The sequence below is a fragment of the Colletotrichum costaricense genome (genome assembly GCF_030867565.1).
Source record: "Colletotrichum costaricense strain IMI 309622 chromosome Unknown Scaffold_24.1, whole genome shotgun sequence".
Classification (NCBI taxonomy): Eukaryota; Fungi; Ascomycota; class Sordariomycetes; order Glomerellales; family Glomerellaceae; genus Colletotrichum; species Colletotrichum costaricense.
In genome coordinates, this window is record NW_026848253.1 from 389,001 (window position 1) to 404,618 (window position 15,618).

Sequence of the window (15,618 nt, forward strand, 5' to 3'; positions counted from 1 at the left end):
CGGCATATCGGTCCAAGAAACTCAAGTGACGGTCCATTGACGGAGTGAATCGCTCACCAGACTGGCAGAGCGAGGATGGCCGTTGCTCGCTAAAGTTGGGGACTTGGGGCAGCTGACCACCTACCCTAGAGGTTCCCCCCTCCCCCCCCAGGCCCTTACCTGACCTGCCTTAGCACGCTTGCGGGCCTGCGCTACACTGGTGTGCTGGGGCCCGCCTCTGCCAGCCCCGACGAACGACAGCTGCATGTTCCCTCCAGCAGTACGGAGTAGTACTCAGGTGGTTAGCTCACTCGGATGGATTGCATTGCATGTCACTGACCGCAACTCCAACCTCTTCATTCTCTGTCTCTATCTTTACGGATACTTTTACCTTCTTGTCCTACCGTCGTTAGTGCAGTCCTGTCTCTCTTCTTAGACAGCCTCATTTCTCGTACAACGCCAGTGAAGCACGCCAGAACCACCGGTACCCTTGCTTGACTCAGAACCTAAGATACTTACTGATAGTACCTTACGGCCAGGGGTGCGCTTTATGACGTCTTACCGGGCCCCGTTTGTTAAAGAATAATTAACCTGGTGACTAACACCACGAAACCAAAATCACCCGACAAAGACGCACCACCTTTTCCTCCATACAACCCACAACTACAACTACAAACCAACAAGCAGAGCAGACGACGCGGGAGGCATGATCGGCTTCCTCTCGACCGCCGCCAACATTGCGAACCCGACGCCAGATCTGGACCACAGCCGTGCTGTGGTTCAGACCTCGACCAAACCATGCCCATCTTCCAGGACGATCTCGAACACCACCAGCACCTCTTATCATCCATAGCCGAGCACAGAGCGGCCGCCGCGCCAGAAACACCGCAAGCAGTTCCGCCCATACCACAACACCGACCGTCGCCCATGCGAAGACTCTCTGAAGAGAGCATACGAACCGAGCTATGCGAAGGTCCCATTATCGAGAGCCCGACGAGGCCGTCAACACCCGAGACCGACACCGACACCGATGCTGCCGCCGCAGTTACCTCTGACAGGGCTGAGCTGATTGAACGACTGAAGCGCGGGGAGAGCCCGACCTGGATCCCGAACCGCCGTGTCGCATCACCCAGGACCGATCTGGTGGCTCACAACATCACCAAGCTCGAGTCGCTCTTCAACAACCTGCCCCGCCCGAGCACGCCCAAGAGTCCCCGGCCGCCCTCGAGCTCGTCCAACAACAGCCTCTTGCCGCCGGCGAGCATCACCCCGGACAGAGCAGCCGCCGACGGCTCGCGAGAGGACGATGAGCGGCTGCGCGAAGGGTTGAGCATACAGAGGCCGCGGTCTGCTCTGCACAGCGGCGACTTCACAGAGGACCACCAGCCGAGGCCGCGGTCGCGGTCGCGGCAGCAGCAGGAGCAGGAGACGACACAGGAGGAGACGACGCATGGCGCAACCAACAAGTTCTTGGCGTCGCGCAGTTCATGGCTCGCAACGTCACCACCGCGGGACTTTTCCCCGTTTCAGTTCGAGACGAGGTTGCCGTTTCCGGCGACGAATGACGACTACCGTTCCGTCCCGTCCTCCTTGTCCTCCTCATTCTCGTCTAGCTTCGTCTACAAGCCGCCGACGAGCCCGCTGGTCCAGTCCGAGAGCAACGACCAGCTCGACCTGTCTGCGCCGCTCAACAGCATCGCCATTACCGGGGGCTCACCGAGTTTCGCGGGCCCTTTGCGGCGACACACGTTGAACTCGGTCACATCGTCCCCCTTTGCGTTCCCCTCGCCCAGGCAGTCCTCGCACCGGGGCACAGCGGCGCTGCCGTACCAGGCGCACCAGCCGCGGCGCTCCCTCACGTCGATCCCGCAGGTGCCACTCCCTGGGGCCGCCTCGTCGCCGCAGACGCCCGCGGCGTTTCTGAGACCCAGGCGGCCGTCGTTCAACTCGGACACCTCCCCCTTGCAGCACGCCTCCATGGTCGGGTCGTACGAGGAGAGCATCCTCCGCGGCCGCATGTCCACGACCCCGTCCAAGCCGCTCGACTTTCTTGCGCAGATTGGCGTGCTGGGGCTAGGCAAGTGCAAATCCAGTCTGCGGTGTCCCGCCCATGTGACGTTGCCGTTTCCCGCCGTGTTTTACAGCTACGGGGGAGCTTCGCAAGGGCGTGTGCGGTCGGAAGACGGCCCCAGCCCGTACGTCGGCCAGATTGACCTGGAAAACGGTCTACCCAACCCCGAGGAGGGACAGCGGTCCAAGAGGAAGATGCAAAGCCGGTACGTCGAGAAGAAGATTGCCGAAGACGACGTCCTCATGGCGGATGGGCCCGCGGACGGGTCCTCGGATCGTGCCGCACAGCGGGCCAGACGGAGATCGGCGTCTCCGAGAGCTCCGCCGGGCGGGAGTTATCGCATCCCCGAAAAGGGGCAGATCCAAATCGTCATCAAGAATCCCAACAAGACGGCGGTAAAGCTATTCCTGGTGCCCTACGACCTGGCCGGTATGGAACCCGGGACCAAGACGTTTATCCGGCAGCGAAGTTACTCCGCGGGTCCCATTATGGAGACGAACACGCCCGGGTTAGAGGACGCACCCGGTGCCGCCGCCGCCGACCGCCCGATCCTGCGATACCTCGTGCACCTCCACATCTGCTGCCCGTCCAAGGGGCGCTTCTACCTCTACAAGAGCGTCCGCATCGTCTTTGCCAACCGCGTCCCCGACGGGAAAGAAAAGCTCCGAAACGAGACGACGAACCCGGAGCCGCGGTTCACGCCCTACAAGCCCATCCGCGTGATGCACCCGCCCATGTCGAGCAGCCACAGCGGACCTGCGGCGACGCTCGCGGCCGAAAAGGCGTTTCGGAGGCGGAGTGCCGGGTTTCCCTTGGTTCCGTCTGCCTACCCGTACGCGGCGGATGGTGGGAGTACATCAGACGGGTTCTCGCAATCGCCGCAGGCCGCGGGGTACAGTCGGCAGTCACCGTCACCCTTTAGCTTTGGCGGGGGAAACAATAATCAGCCCGTGGAAGCGGTGCCGTTTGCCCTTTCGGGGCGAGGGCGTGCCCGTCTGGGGAGCGACGTCAGCGATACGACAAACACGACGAGTACCACGACGCCCGGCGTCCTGTCGCCGCAGTCGTCGCAGGCGAGCAGGCCGACAACAAAGGACGGCTGGGACGCGCAGATTGCGAGGTACGAGAAGCTGAGCAAGGGGGACGTCGGATACGGCGGCAACGCGTTCGCGCCGTCCTCTGGGCGCGGCGGGAGTCCTGGTGGCGCTGCGGAGGGGTTGCTTTCGCAGCGGCTGAGGTCTTTGGGTGTACAGAACCAGGGACAGGGGCAGCAGCAAGGCGAGATGCCTTTTGGTCGACCGTAGTGAACGTGGTTCACTTGGAGACTTGACATCATATTGGAGCCATTTTGTACATATTTACGACACCGATTTTGGTGTTTTTACTTATTTAGCCCCGGGTTATATGGGTAAGGGTCACTAAGGGCGCTTTGTTTTATGGGAAACGGGGTATGTCATAGACGGATGGAGTTTTTGGTTATTTAGGCACGTTCCGCCGAGGGCGGCGGTGTTCATATCGAGATATCTTATGAGAGATAGTACTTACTCATCTTGGTGCGTACTTGATCAGTCGTTTGCAGTGGGTGCTGGTGATCGAATCGTAGGTGAGTCCCCGAGAGGCCGGGTGTCTGACATGGAAGCTTTTTCATATCACTCGGCTCAAAGCCATACACTCATAAACTAAGCACCTCACTCTATCAAATTCGAGATCCTCCACACGGAGTCCTGGAGATCCTGAACACATGGTAGCGACGTCCCCGGGTGGCCAGAGTACTTCACGGAAGCCATCCGCGTGTCCTACATGCAGTTCGTTCTACGGATGCCTACTATCTCTGCGCGTGGTCTTTTTGAGATCTCCCTCCCCGACGGGGTCTTGCAGCGCTCCGCCCTCCCGCCTTCCCGTCCGTCTGTCTTTTGATTTCCCGAGTGCGAAGGCGCAAGGCGGTTTTTTTGTTTGCGTGCGGTCTTGGCTGTGTTTATTTAGGTGTTGACTGAGAACACACGGTTGCGGGACACGGACTTCGAGGTGGGAGGCACGGATGATGGGAGGAGATCAGGCTGGAGTGTGAAGGAAGTGAGTGGGTGATAACATAGTATACATCATATTGAGCACTCTTTCTACTCGTACCAAGGCAATCGCTTCTCTGATTAAGGTTAAGTGAATGCTACGTAAGAGATGCGCTTGAGGGATTTGATGGTTATTACTTGTAGTATTCTCCGTTTAGTATTCGTGGTCGTAATGATGATGGAGAGTGGCCGCCGAATGTGATGAGGGGGAACCCATTTTGTCACCAACTTGGCAGGATCATGAAGGTAAGAGTAGCAGAGTGAATCTAGAACGAGGATGTCAGACCACTGCAATAGATGCACTTACTTTCATGATGCCAGACATCGGGTTAATGAGGAGAGGGGTTCTTGGGGGTTATGCGCCCACTCTCATCACTCACTCACTCACTCTCACCTCCTCTTACATCCGAGCGTCGACATTTTCAAATACTTCAAATGACGGAATCCCACGCTCGACAAAGTCCGAGCGAAGCATCTCAGTGCCCTGTCATTGGCGATGAAATCTCACGAATTCGACATCAGACGGTTTCACTGCGGCATATTCTCGCCGTGAGCCCGCCGCCTGCAGCGGGGGATGCTTAGGAGTGGTGGTGGTGTGAAACGCCTTCGCCTTCGCGTTTTGCACGGGAGGGGCTGTGTCATTTTTCTTTTGGTGTTCCTTCTTTGGTGGTGAGGGAGATTCCGTCGTGGTCTGCGACTTTCTCTCACAATGCCCCCTCCTCACTTACAATGCTGTCCGAGTGAGGCGGCGTCATCTGAAGCGAGTCTGGTCGTGAGTACGCAAGTACGCAATGGGGGGCCCCCGTCGCTGAGGAGCTCACTTACATGATCCCATGTGTGTGACGCAACTCTCTCATCAACCGCCAAGGACGTCTGGACATTGCCCACGCACATGTCAAAGCTTTGAAATACCCTGAACAACCCTCCTTGACAATCCTTTGGGTTTCTGGTAACCTAGAGGTCCCTTATTCGATCCAAGGTTACCTTTTGCGGCTCTGCGGTTGACGATCACCCGAACGATCACCATCTGGGTACACCCAAAACGTGACAACCTCACCTACACCACCTTGGCACGACTTACACGAACACAAGGGGCGCGATGAGGCCGTCATCCGCCCTCCTCCTCTCGTCAGCCCTGCTACACCAGCAGACCACGGCGCTGACGATACCGATACCCTCACTACAAACGACACCAACACCACCGCAAAAGATCAAGGGAAACCCCTACCGCGACAGGGACCTCTCGAGTCTCCTCTCCGGCTCCTTCGAGGTCCTCGACCGCGTGCCGGGCCTGGTGGACAAAGTCGTCAACACGACGCTGCTGGTCGTGCGCGCCCTCCGCGAGACGGTCGCCGAGAACGGCATCACGCAAAACGACCTCGACACGGCCCTCGGCATCAACGGCACGACGGGCATGCCGCTCCCGCTCCCGGGGAACACCACCCGCGCCGTGACGTGTCCGGACGTGGCCGTCCTCTTTGCCCGGGGGACCAACGAGCCAGGTACGCCCCCCCCCCCCCCTGAACGGAACGAAGTCGAGAGACTGACAAACACAGGCAACGTGGGCTTCCTCACCGGGCCCCCCTTCTTCGACGCCCTCCGCACCTACATGAACGGCACAGGCTCCATCGCAATCCAGGGCGTAAACTCCTACCCGGCCGACCCGCCAGGCTTCTTCGCAGGCGGCTCCGCCACGGGCGCTGCCTTCGCGGCGCAGGTCGCCTCCCGCACACTCTCCGCCTGCCCAGACACCCGCCTCACGGTCTCGGGCTACTCCCAGGGTTCGCAGGTGGCCCGCCTCGCCGTGGCGCAGTTGCCGCCCGACCAGCGCGCGCGTCTGTCGAGCGTCGTGCTGTTTGGCGACCCGTTGGGCGGGAAAGCCATTGACGGGGTCGATCCGACCAAGTTGCTCGTCGTGTGCCACACGGGGGATAATATCTGCCAGGGGGGCAACTTCATCTTCAACCCGCATCTCGATTATAGCCTCGACGCGCCGACGGCCGCGCTGTTTGTGATGCAGAGGAGTAAGCTTGGGCTTGCGAGCCGCGATGCGCTGAACGAGGGCATGGGGGACACCATGGTGGGCACCGTCCAAGGGATCATGCACTCTCCAAAGGACGGGATAGCGAGTGATTAACGGGCTGTGGCTTATTGTAGTTTTCAACGAAGATTAGACCAAAGCTAATAAACAAAAGTTGTATTGTCACATCTATCGTCATCCCCGTCGAGGAGGATGTCAAAACCTCTCCGAGAAATCATCGCTGCAATTAAATGCCTTCTAAACAACACACTCATGTCTGGTCTAATAAGTCTTGTACAAGATATCTCTGTTGATACACGCCGCGTCCCCATAGGTTCAGTCGGACACTGCCGACGAACCCCGGGGCCGCAGGCCGTCGATAGTAATTCCACCCGTAGTCATTGATGAATGCTCAGGCTGCTGCGCCGACAATGTGCTCTCAGGTTGAGAGCCAACATCTTCCACGCGAGGCACCGACGACGATGAACCCTGAGTCCGCAGGCCGTCGATAGTCACTCCGCTCGTGATTATCAGTGAAGCCTCGGGCGCTTGCGCTGACGATGATGGATCCTGAGGAAGGGAGGGCACCAATAACATCCGGGTCCGCAGACCGTCAATCGTGACACCGCCCATGGTAAACGACAGAGACTCCGTCTGCGAGCCAAGGATGCCTCCCTCATCCACTACCGAGAGCATCTCTTCGGCCCGTGCCTCCACGAACCTCTTTTGGGTGCCATAGAGCTCCTTTTCGATGCCTACGCCCGTGTACACCATTCTCCTGAGTGCATCCTCCAGGCGCGGACACAGCTCCTTAAAGGTGTTGAATTTGCGCGCCGCCTCGCCCGACCACATGGCTGTGCGTCGCAGCTCATGGTATTCCTTGGACAGGAGGATGATGGTGTACGATGTCGGGCGTAGCACTTGCGACGAGCTCTGAACGCGACGCGTCACGAGCGGTAAGTTCCTCTTGACTTGCGCGCGTATGCGATTCTGCTGCCAGCCCGTCCATCTCAGCATCAGGTACTCCTCGCATACCTTGCAGGCGTCCATCCAAGCTCCCGTGCGGGCGAGGCCCTGGACCAGAAGGTTAAAGGCCCGGCGCTCCAACATGAAGCCCGACACAAGTAGCTTCTCAAAGCCCCTCTTCAGTCGCGTCCTGCTCTGTAGCTCCACACATACCTGTGTAAAGGTCTCAAACGGCTTGGAAAGACGGTAACGGTGCCGCGGCAGAACCGCTCTGCGATTACCCCCCCATTCGGCTGGACGAGCAATGGCCAAGACCCTGTCATATATTTGTCTCCACGTTGCCAGAGCCTCTTCGTACTTCTTGTTGGATGCATCCTCCTTCATCGTATAGTATAGCCACTCGACAGGAGTTTCATTGTTGACGGAACTGGTCGTGGCTGCAGTGTTGTCCCTCTGTAGCTGTTGGAGTTCTCTGACGGCGTCGTAATCGCGATACGCAGCGAAGAGCCGGATGGCCTCATCAAGCAAAACGCGCAGGCGGTGCAAGGAATCGGCGCGCCGTATTGAGGAGCCACTCCGTTCATGGTCCGCTTTGTTGGCCAGCTCCCGAATATATGTCATCAACTCCTCCATGCCGTCAACGTTGTTTTCATCTTGATTGTAAGCAAACAACTGCTGCTTGATCATGATCCGGGCCTGGGCAATGCGACCCTTGACCGACTTTGTCTTGTATCGTCGCAACTGCTTCGTTACCTTGCGAGCTAGGCCCAAATGGCGATCGTCCAGGGCAGCCTGCACGACGGTCTCAAAATGGTCTGGAACCACTTTGAACGATTTCTCAAAGGCAGCCGAACGCAGCAGCCTGTACGCCATTTGTGTTTGCCCGCAGCGGACCAAGGCGCGGAGCAGCTGTGTATGGGTTTCGGGCGTCCACTTGACGCCTTGCTTCGCCATGGCCTCCAAGTCACGAGCGACAGCAGGCAGATTGCGGCGATTCGCTTGAGACCGCAAAAGAGCGTTCCAAAGGATGCCGTGGTCGCCCGGAACGTTGTTGGCGTGCGCATCGAGACAAACTGACAACATGGCTCTCGTCCGGTCATGCCAAGAGTAGGCCCGGATGACCCTCTCAAGCATGGTGGCGTCCGGCTCGATGCCTAGCGATTTCGCTTTCTCGAGAAGCTGCAAGGTCTTTGCAATGTCTCCGTCTGTCGAAGAGGTGGACATGATGGTAGCAAAAGAATACTTGTCGGGTGATACGTTCTCGCAGAGCTCTTCAAACACCGACATGGCGAGGTCGTAGTTCGCACAGGCGCTCTTGAGAAGCTGATTCCAGCTTTCGGTATTTGGTATCACGCCATGCTTTTCTATCATCTCGTCAAAGAATCGACGTGCGCTCTTGTAGTCCTGGAGGTTCGCATAGGCGTTGATGACGTAGTTGAATGTTTCTGGCTCCCGAAGGACGTGGCGGTGACGGTAGGCGCCGACATAGTTGTCCCACAAACGCTCCAGAGACTTGACGTCGCCTCGTGATGCGTAGTACTTGAGGAACTTCCTGAACCCCCAACGGTCCAGTCCCCCGTAGCTGGTATGGTAGTCTTCGTAGACCTGCTCGAGGCCCGCGACATTGTCTGGGTAAAAGATATCAAACATGCCATGGAGAATCCTCCAGTGTGGTCTCACCTTGGGAAATGACCGGTACACACGGTACACCTTGGCCAATCCCTCTTGTTGTCCTCGTGCCATGGCTTCCGAGAGATAAATGTTGAACCACTTGCTCTGGTCCTTTTCGATGAGTTTGAGCAGAGGCAATGCTTCTTTGGGCTTGCATGGTTGCTGGATTGCACGCCTGACCGCCTTGTTGAGCAAGATTCTGAGTCTCTGCGCTACTTCTGGTTCTTGCGCCTCGACCTCCTTGGCGAAGCTCATGGCAAGGGCCCCGAGGTTGGGAGTTGCTGCAAGCTGCGTCAACTTTCCGCAGTTGATGCCTTTGGCGAGGTACACCGTGTGATACGATGACCAAACCCGACTGACGGTTTTCCAATCGCCCTTTGCAAAGAAATGACCCAGCAGCTCGTCCAGACCGCACACGAAAGCCTTTTCGTCCAGCGCCGTGTGGTATAGCCGCAACGCTTCGGTCTCTCGACCCAGGCGTAGATATGCCGTGACAACTGATGTCAAGGCCAATGTGGTCCACTGACTGTCGTCGATTTGGGGGAACAAGAGAACGACCCTTCGCGCATCGATCACATTGGCGGACCGATACAGGTATTCAATGATCTCGGGCCGAAACTCTGGTTGCAGACTCGGCTCCAACTGCGAGTAGAGCTGCCATATGGACCCAAAGTACTCCGTGTCTTTGTCGGCCATCAGCTCCCTCATCAGTTGCGGCCGCGACCCGGCGCCGGCGTATGACGGACCGCTATGCGTGTCATGCGAGCTGGTGATGTCGTAGTCATCTTCTTCGTCTTCCTCTTCAAACTCGTCTTCCTCGGCCGGATCTACATCTTGCTGGTATTCGTACCGCTGGTCTTGCACAGCAGATCCTTCTCCCCAGTTCGTTGACAATGCCCCTGGCGAGTCAGAGTCTTTTGTGGAAGTCGCAACCGTAGAAGAGGTGAATGGTCTGGACCGCCGTGGAAGCCGTCGAATGGACGCCAGGTGATCGTGAGGAAGGCCTGGAGAGGCTCTGCGTAAGAAGGAGGCGGTTCCGCTGGGATAGAGAAAGTCGAGAAGAAAGGTCGAGGCGGCGAGGGTTTCGGGAGGCGTTGGCGGCGGATCGGGGTAGGTGAGTTGCTCGGTAGCATGGAAACGCGCAGCCAGCAAGTAGCTGGAGATATCTATGGCCGCGGCGCCATGCTGCCAGAAGCCGGTGTGCAACCTGCGCTGGCTTCTAAGTTGTCGCACGGCGGATGGAAGAGCATGAAGACTGGTACATGATTCCAGGGTCGCCGCCGTTCTCTCCAGCATTGGGATTGAAGCTGTCACCAACACGGTACGTATCGATCATGTATGGCGGACATCAAACGCACTCGGGCACATGCTGGTCGTGGGTGTCGCTGGTGTTGTCGCGCAATGTCGAAAAAGTTTTGGGTGGAGTCGCGAAATCGAAGACGTCGTCGACCGACCGAGGTGTTGCCCGAGCTGAGCTAAGCTAGATTGGCCTACGCAGGGTATCTCAATGAGGGTATCAATTGGGAAAGATCTCCCAGTGACGACTTATGATCTATTCTGCAAATGCGAACAAAGGGCCCGCCGGAAAGTATGCACGATGCCTTCAAAGAGCGCTGTATCAGTCCATAATCCACCTACCATCATGGACTTTTTCGGGGAGCTTCAACCAATGACATGGCGTTGATGGGAACATCTTCGATCCGGCGTCCGCCCCAGCTTACCTAACCGAAGGTGTGCAGTCAGGAGGTTAGTGACACACCCCAAATTTTGACATTGAAGCAGAGGACACTGGTGAGCCCCACCAATCCCCCGCGCAGCGCAGAGGTCGATTCGACATCATCCCGTCCCCTTTGGTGTGGCCTGTCGCGATTCTGCCTCCCCGTCGAACGGACGAACCCACAGCGATGGATATCACAAAGTTTGTCGTCTCTGGCCGCGATGCGGCTCTCCTTTACGGAGACTACGCAACCTATCAGACCCAGCTGTCCAAGAAGCTGCTCAACAGCCGCAAGAAGCTCAACATCGCCACCAAGAATCGCGGAAAGTTTAGCAAGAAGGGTGAGGTTGGTGTCTCGCAAATTGCCGAGAACCATGAGTATGTCGACACATGCAAGGACGAGGGGATGTTGACTGACACTGTCTAGATATGTCCACCTCCTCCTTCTCACGAGCGAGCGTGCCTGGGCCAATGCCATGGCCATCAAGGCATCGCACGCCTCGGATGCCAAAGGCATGACCGGCAAGACGAGATCCCACATAGTCTCCCGACTCCAAAAAGCAACAAAGGCGGCCGAACTCCTCGCCGAGCTTCTCTCCCAACCCGAGGCTGGCGCATCACAAAACGACAAGCTCGAATCCCGGGCCTACGCCGCCCACATCCGCGGCGCCGCCCAGTTTGAGAACCAGCACTGGGAGCCCTCCCTGCGAAGCTATGCCGTATCGCGCATCATCTACAGCGCCATGGCAACGACCACCAAAGGCGACATCTTCAAGGACCTCCTCTCTGATACCATCGATCCCTCGATCCGCTTCGCCGCATACCAGCTGAAGACGCCGCGCACGATACCCGTTCCCGCCATCGCCAGACGAGCGTTCCCCCAATCCGATACGGCCCTCGTTCAGCAGATCAACGAGCTCGACCCCAACGTGTTGAAGCAGGTGGACGCCGAGGCCAGCAAGGGCGGCGAGGAGAACGCACCCAGGACACTTACCTGGCGCTCTCGCGACGTCAAGATCGAGGACGCCGCCATCTCTCTGGCGTGGGGCAGAGCAGAGGAAGCCAAGACGAAGCTCTCCGAGACATGGCCGTCCCTCGTTGATGCCGACCCCAGGGACGTGGCTGCCGCGTATGATGACATCCTCGAGGCGACGCAGGATGCCGCCGATGCCACAAAAGAAGCGATCGACGAGCTGCGAGGCGAGGGCGTTTCCCAGAGCGACTCCCGCATGCAGAGCCTGCAGATTACCAGAACGGCGGTCAACTACGAGATGATTAGCTGGCGAATCGGTCGCAACCGCGTCTTGACGGGCAACGACGATGGCCTGGTGGAGAGATACCAGTCGGCTCGCAAGTCCAAGAAGGCAGACAAGATTGCCAAGGAACAGACCCCCGGACGCAAGGCGGCAAAGCTGAAGGAACTCGTCGCTCTGTACGAAGGTACCCTGCAGAGTCTCGAGGCTGCGAGGGAGTTGCCCGGCGTGGCCAACGACGAGGAGCTCGCCGACCAGCTGGAGGCTTTTACCGAGTACTTTCAAGCTCTGAAGTGAGTTGATATCACCGGTTTAGTTATCTCATACTAACAACACAGGTTTCTCTCTATTGCCCGCTCCCACGCCATCATCGGCAACACCGTCAACGCGCTGGCCCTCATCAAGCACGCCACTAGTGAAGCCCAGGAAGCCGCCTCGACCCTCACCAAGGGCTCCCAACCGCACCCCAACGCCCCGCGCAGCATCGACGTGTCCGCCGCGGACGCAAAGGCCCTGGCAACCTACCTCCAAGGCGAACTACAGCGCCACCGCGCTCTCGTCCACCTCTCGAACCTGCTCAAGGAGTCGGCGGCCTCCAACGAGGACGACGCCCAGAAGCTGCCCCTGATTGAGCGGCTGCGCGAGTACCCCTCCAGCGAGATCGACCTCCAGAACATCGTCAGTGTCCCGCCTAAGCTGTCCGCCATCCCCGTCAAGCCCATCTTCCTCGACGTGGCGTGGAACTACATTGATTACCCGGGCAAGGAGCCGCAGGAGCCCGTTGCCAAGGCGCCACCCAGCCAGGCCGCACCTGCGGCACAGAGCGGCGAGAAGCCGCAGGCACAGAAGAGAGGATGGTTTGGTTTTGGTAGATAAAAGTGGTCAATTAATCGGGCGAGAGCCTTTATCACGTCTATTTCTACGTTACCTGCAGTTGTTGACATGCACGATGGCTCCGGCATTACTAACATGAAAGTGTCACGGTCTCAAGGCAGGTGATTGTTTTGAGAGGGGATGTAGAATTATCACGTCTAACTACTCCAGATTCGGTTTGGTTTTGTACATATGCAACCCCGTCTTAATCCCCTTTGATCCATACCGTCGATCATATCATGAATACCGAATCGGTATCTCGTGTGTGTGAATGTTTTTGATGCTCCAACGCCGGTTCCGCCGACCGCAGGCAAGGTATTAACAAACATGTTGTAAAAAGGGGTAACAAGGAAGAGAGAGCCGGCTCGGCGCCATTCAGGCGAACCCGAGACCGGGATATGAGTACAGGTGGAATACAAACATTGAGCAAAGCAGGTCTATGCCGCGCCCAAAAGTGATAATCAAACATGCTGACGCGAGTCACTTTCGACTCGCGGAGGTGAAAACGAGATGCAAAGAGACGAATGAAGACATTTAAGGCTTCTTCTCGTCCTTGTTCTCGGCGTTGGCGTCCTGAGCGGGTTGCTCGCCAGACTCGGCGCGGGCCTTGTGCATCTTGTCAAAGAGGTTGAGGGAGGCGACCTGGAGCTCGTCGGTCTTCTCCTTGATCTCGGCAGCGGTGGCGTTGCCCTCGCCAGCCAAGCTCTTGGAGACGAACTCGCGGAGGGAGGCAATCTTCTCACGGATGCCGTCAGCCTCGGTCTTGTCGAGCTTCTCGGCGTACTCGTTGAGAGCGCGCTCGGTGTCGTTCAGGACAGAGTCGGCGCGGTTGGCGGCCTCAATGGCACCCTTGCGCTCCTTATCGGCCTCGGCGTACTTCTCAGAGTCGTTGACCATCTGCTCAATCTCGGAGTCGGACAGACCGGAGCCGGAGGCAATGGTGATGGACTGGTCCTTGTTGGTGGACTTGTCCTTGGCACCGACGTGGACGATAGAGTCGGCGTCAATGTCGAAGGTGACCTCGATCTGGGGAACACCACGGTGGGCAGGGGGGATGCCAACCAGCTGGAAGTTGCCGAGGAGCTTGTTGTCACGGACGAGCTCACGCTCACCCTGGTAGACCTTGATCTCGACGGCGGTCTGGAAGTCGGCAGCGGTGGAGAAGGTCTGGGACTTCTTGGTGGGGATGGTGGTGTTGCGGTTGATGAGACGGGTGAAGACACCGCCAAGGGTCTCAATACCGAGGGAGAGGGGAGTAACGTCGAGGAGAAGAAGGTCCTTGACCTCACCGGAGAGAACGGCACCCTGGATGGCGGCACCAATGGCGACAGCCTCATCGGGGTTGACGGACTTGGCCGGGTCACGGCCGAAGATGCTCTTGACGGACTCGGAAACCTTGGGCATGCGAGTCATACCACCAACGAGGATGACCTCCTGGATATCCTTGGCCTGGAGGTTGGCATCCTTGAGGGCCTTGCGCACGGGGTCGATGGTGCGGGTGATGAGGGGGTCCATCATCTTCTCGAGCTGAGCGCGAGTGAGCTTCTGGTTGATGTGCTTGGGGCCGGAAGCGTCGGCAGTGATGAAGGGCAGGTTGATGTCGGTCTGGAGGGAGGAGGAAAGCTCAATCTTGGCCTTCTCGGCGGCCTCACGGATACGCTGGATGGCCATGCGGTCGTTGGACAAGTCAATGTTGGAGTCCTTCTTGAACTGCTGGACGAGGTGGCGGACGAGGTGGATATCAAAGTCCTCACCACCCAAGTGGGTGTCACCGTTGGTAGACTTGACCTCGAAGACGCCGTTCTGGATCTCGAGGACGGAGATATCGAAAGTACCACCGCCAAGATCGTAGACGGCGACAACGCGGTCCTCCTCCTTCTCAAGACCGTAGGCAAGGGCGGCGGCAGTGGGCTCGTTGACGACACGGAGGACGTTGAGGCCGGCAATCTGACCGGCATCCTTGGTGGCCTGACGCTGAGAGTCGTTGAAGTAGGCAGGAACAGTGACGACGGCGTTCTTGACGGGCTTGGAGAGGTAGGCCTCGGCGGTCTCCTTCATCTTGTTGAGGACGAATCCACCAATCTGCGAGGGAGAGTACTTCTGGTCGCGAGCAGACACCCAGGCGTCGCCGTTGGTGTGCTGGACGATCTTGTAGGGAACCTCCTTGATGTCACGCTGAACCTCAGCGTCGGTGAACTTGCGGCCGATGAGACGCTTGGTGGCGAAGAGGGTGTTCTCGGGGTTGACGACGGCCTGGCGCTTGGCGGCGACACCGACGAGACGCTCACCATCCTGAGCAAAGGCGACCACGGAAGGCGTTGTGCGCGCACCTGTTGATGACTGTTAGCTTATTGGTGCGTGGACGATAGATCAATGGACTGCTCACCCTCGGCGTTCTCGATAATCTTGGGAACCTTGCCCTCCATGATGGCGACAGCAGAGTTGGTGGTACCGAGATCGATACCGATCACGGCGCCGGTGACCTTGCCATCAGATGATGTTGACTCGTAGCGAGCGAACTTTGAGGCAAAGGGCTGGCGAGCGAAGCCGGCCGAGCGGGCGACGGAGCTGGTAGCTCTGGGGAGCTATTGCGCGTTAGCAAAAAACTCTGATGTATCGCGACAGGTGTCACTGGGATCACAACTTACAGCTCTTGAGAAGCGTGCAGACATCATCTTGCCTGATTGTATGTGGGTATAACAAAAGGGGATGGAGGGAAAAGAAGATGGCGCGCGGAAAGGAATGGAAAAGCGGTTATTATAGAGTACACAGTGGATGAATTGGGGGGAGGGAGGAGGTGGATGAGGATGCGAGGAAATGATGATGGCAAGGAGAGATCGAAATTTTTTGACCCGAAAAATGATGCGCGCCCCCGGTCATAGAAGCCGACCGAATCCCGCAAGGTCGGGACCCCGGCGTCGGTTATTCCGACTTGCAGGCGCTCCACTGCTAGAAATTTGGGGCTTTCCAGGCCCCCAGCAGTGGGGGCGTGGTCGCACGTG

At 58.0% G+C, this 15,618-nt stretch overlaps 5 protein-coding genes across 5 annotated transcripts; 3 read left to right on the forward strand and 2 right to left on the reverse strand.

The window, feature by feature from the left end:
• Positions 1 to 777: 777 nt before the first annotated feature.
• On the forward strand, positions 778 to 3,354 carry CCOS01_15523 (uncharacterized protein; the record flags this gene model as incomplete). The annotated part of the gene is made up of 1 exon (XM_060463662.1): positions 778 to 3,354. The coding sequence occupies one exon, from the start codon at positions 778 to 780 to the stop codon at positions 3,352 to 3,354; it is 2,577 nt and encodes an 858-aa protein (XP_060305806.1).
• A 1,861-nt stretch (positions 3,355 to 5,215) lies between these two features.
• Positions 5,216 to 6,253, forward strand: CCOS01_15524 (cutinase; the record flags this gene model as incomplete). Its single annotated transcript, XM_060463663.1, has 2 exons — positions 5,216 to 5,618; positions 5,673 to 6,253. The coding sequence occupies 2 exons, from the start codon at positions 5,216 to 5,218 to the stop codon at positions 6,251 to 6,253; spliced, it is 984 nt and encodes a 327-aa protein (XP_060305807.1).
• A 219-nt stretch (positions 6,254 to 6,472) lies between these two features.
• Positions 6,473 to 10,069, reverse strand: CCOS01_15525 (pentatricopeptide repeat domain-containing protein; the record flags this gene model as incomplete). Its single annotated transcript, XM_060463664.1, has 1 exon — positions 6,473 to 10,069. One exon carries the CDS (start codon positions 10,067 to 10,069, stop codon positions 6,473 to 6,475), a length of 3,597 nt encoding a protein of 1,198 aa, XP_060305808.1.
• Positions 10,070 to 10,677: 608 nt separating this feature from the next.
• On the forward strand, positions 10,678 to 12,619 carry CCOS01_15526 (signal recognition particle protein; the record flags this gene model as incomplete). The annotated part of the gene is made up of 3 exons (XM_060463665.1): positions 10,678 to 10,868; positions 10,918 to 12,036; positions 12,082 to 12,619. The coding sequence occupies 3 exons, from the start codon at positions 10,678 to 10,680 to the stop codon at positions 12,617 to 12,619; spliced, it is 1,848 nt and encodes a 615-aa protein (XP_060305809.1).
• Positions 12,620 to 13,150: 531 nt separating this feature from the next.
• On the reverse strand, positions 13,151 to 15,291 carry CCOS01_15527 (hsp70-like protein; the record flags this gene model as incomplete). Its single annotated transcript, XM_060463666.1, has 3 exons — positions 13,151 to 14,946; positions 15,003 to 15,201; positions 15,265 to 15,291. 3 exons carry the CDS (start codon positions 15,289 to 15,291, stop codon positions 13,151 to 13,153), a joined length of 2,022 nt encoding a protein of 673 aa, XP_060305810.1.
• Between the last annotated feature and the right edge of the window lie 327 nt (positions 15,292 to 15,618).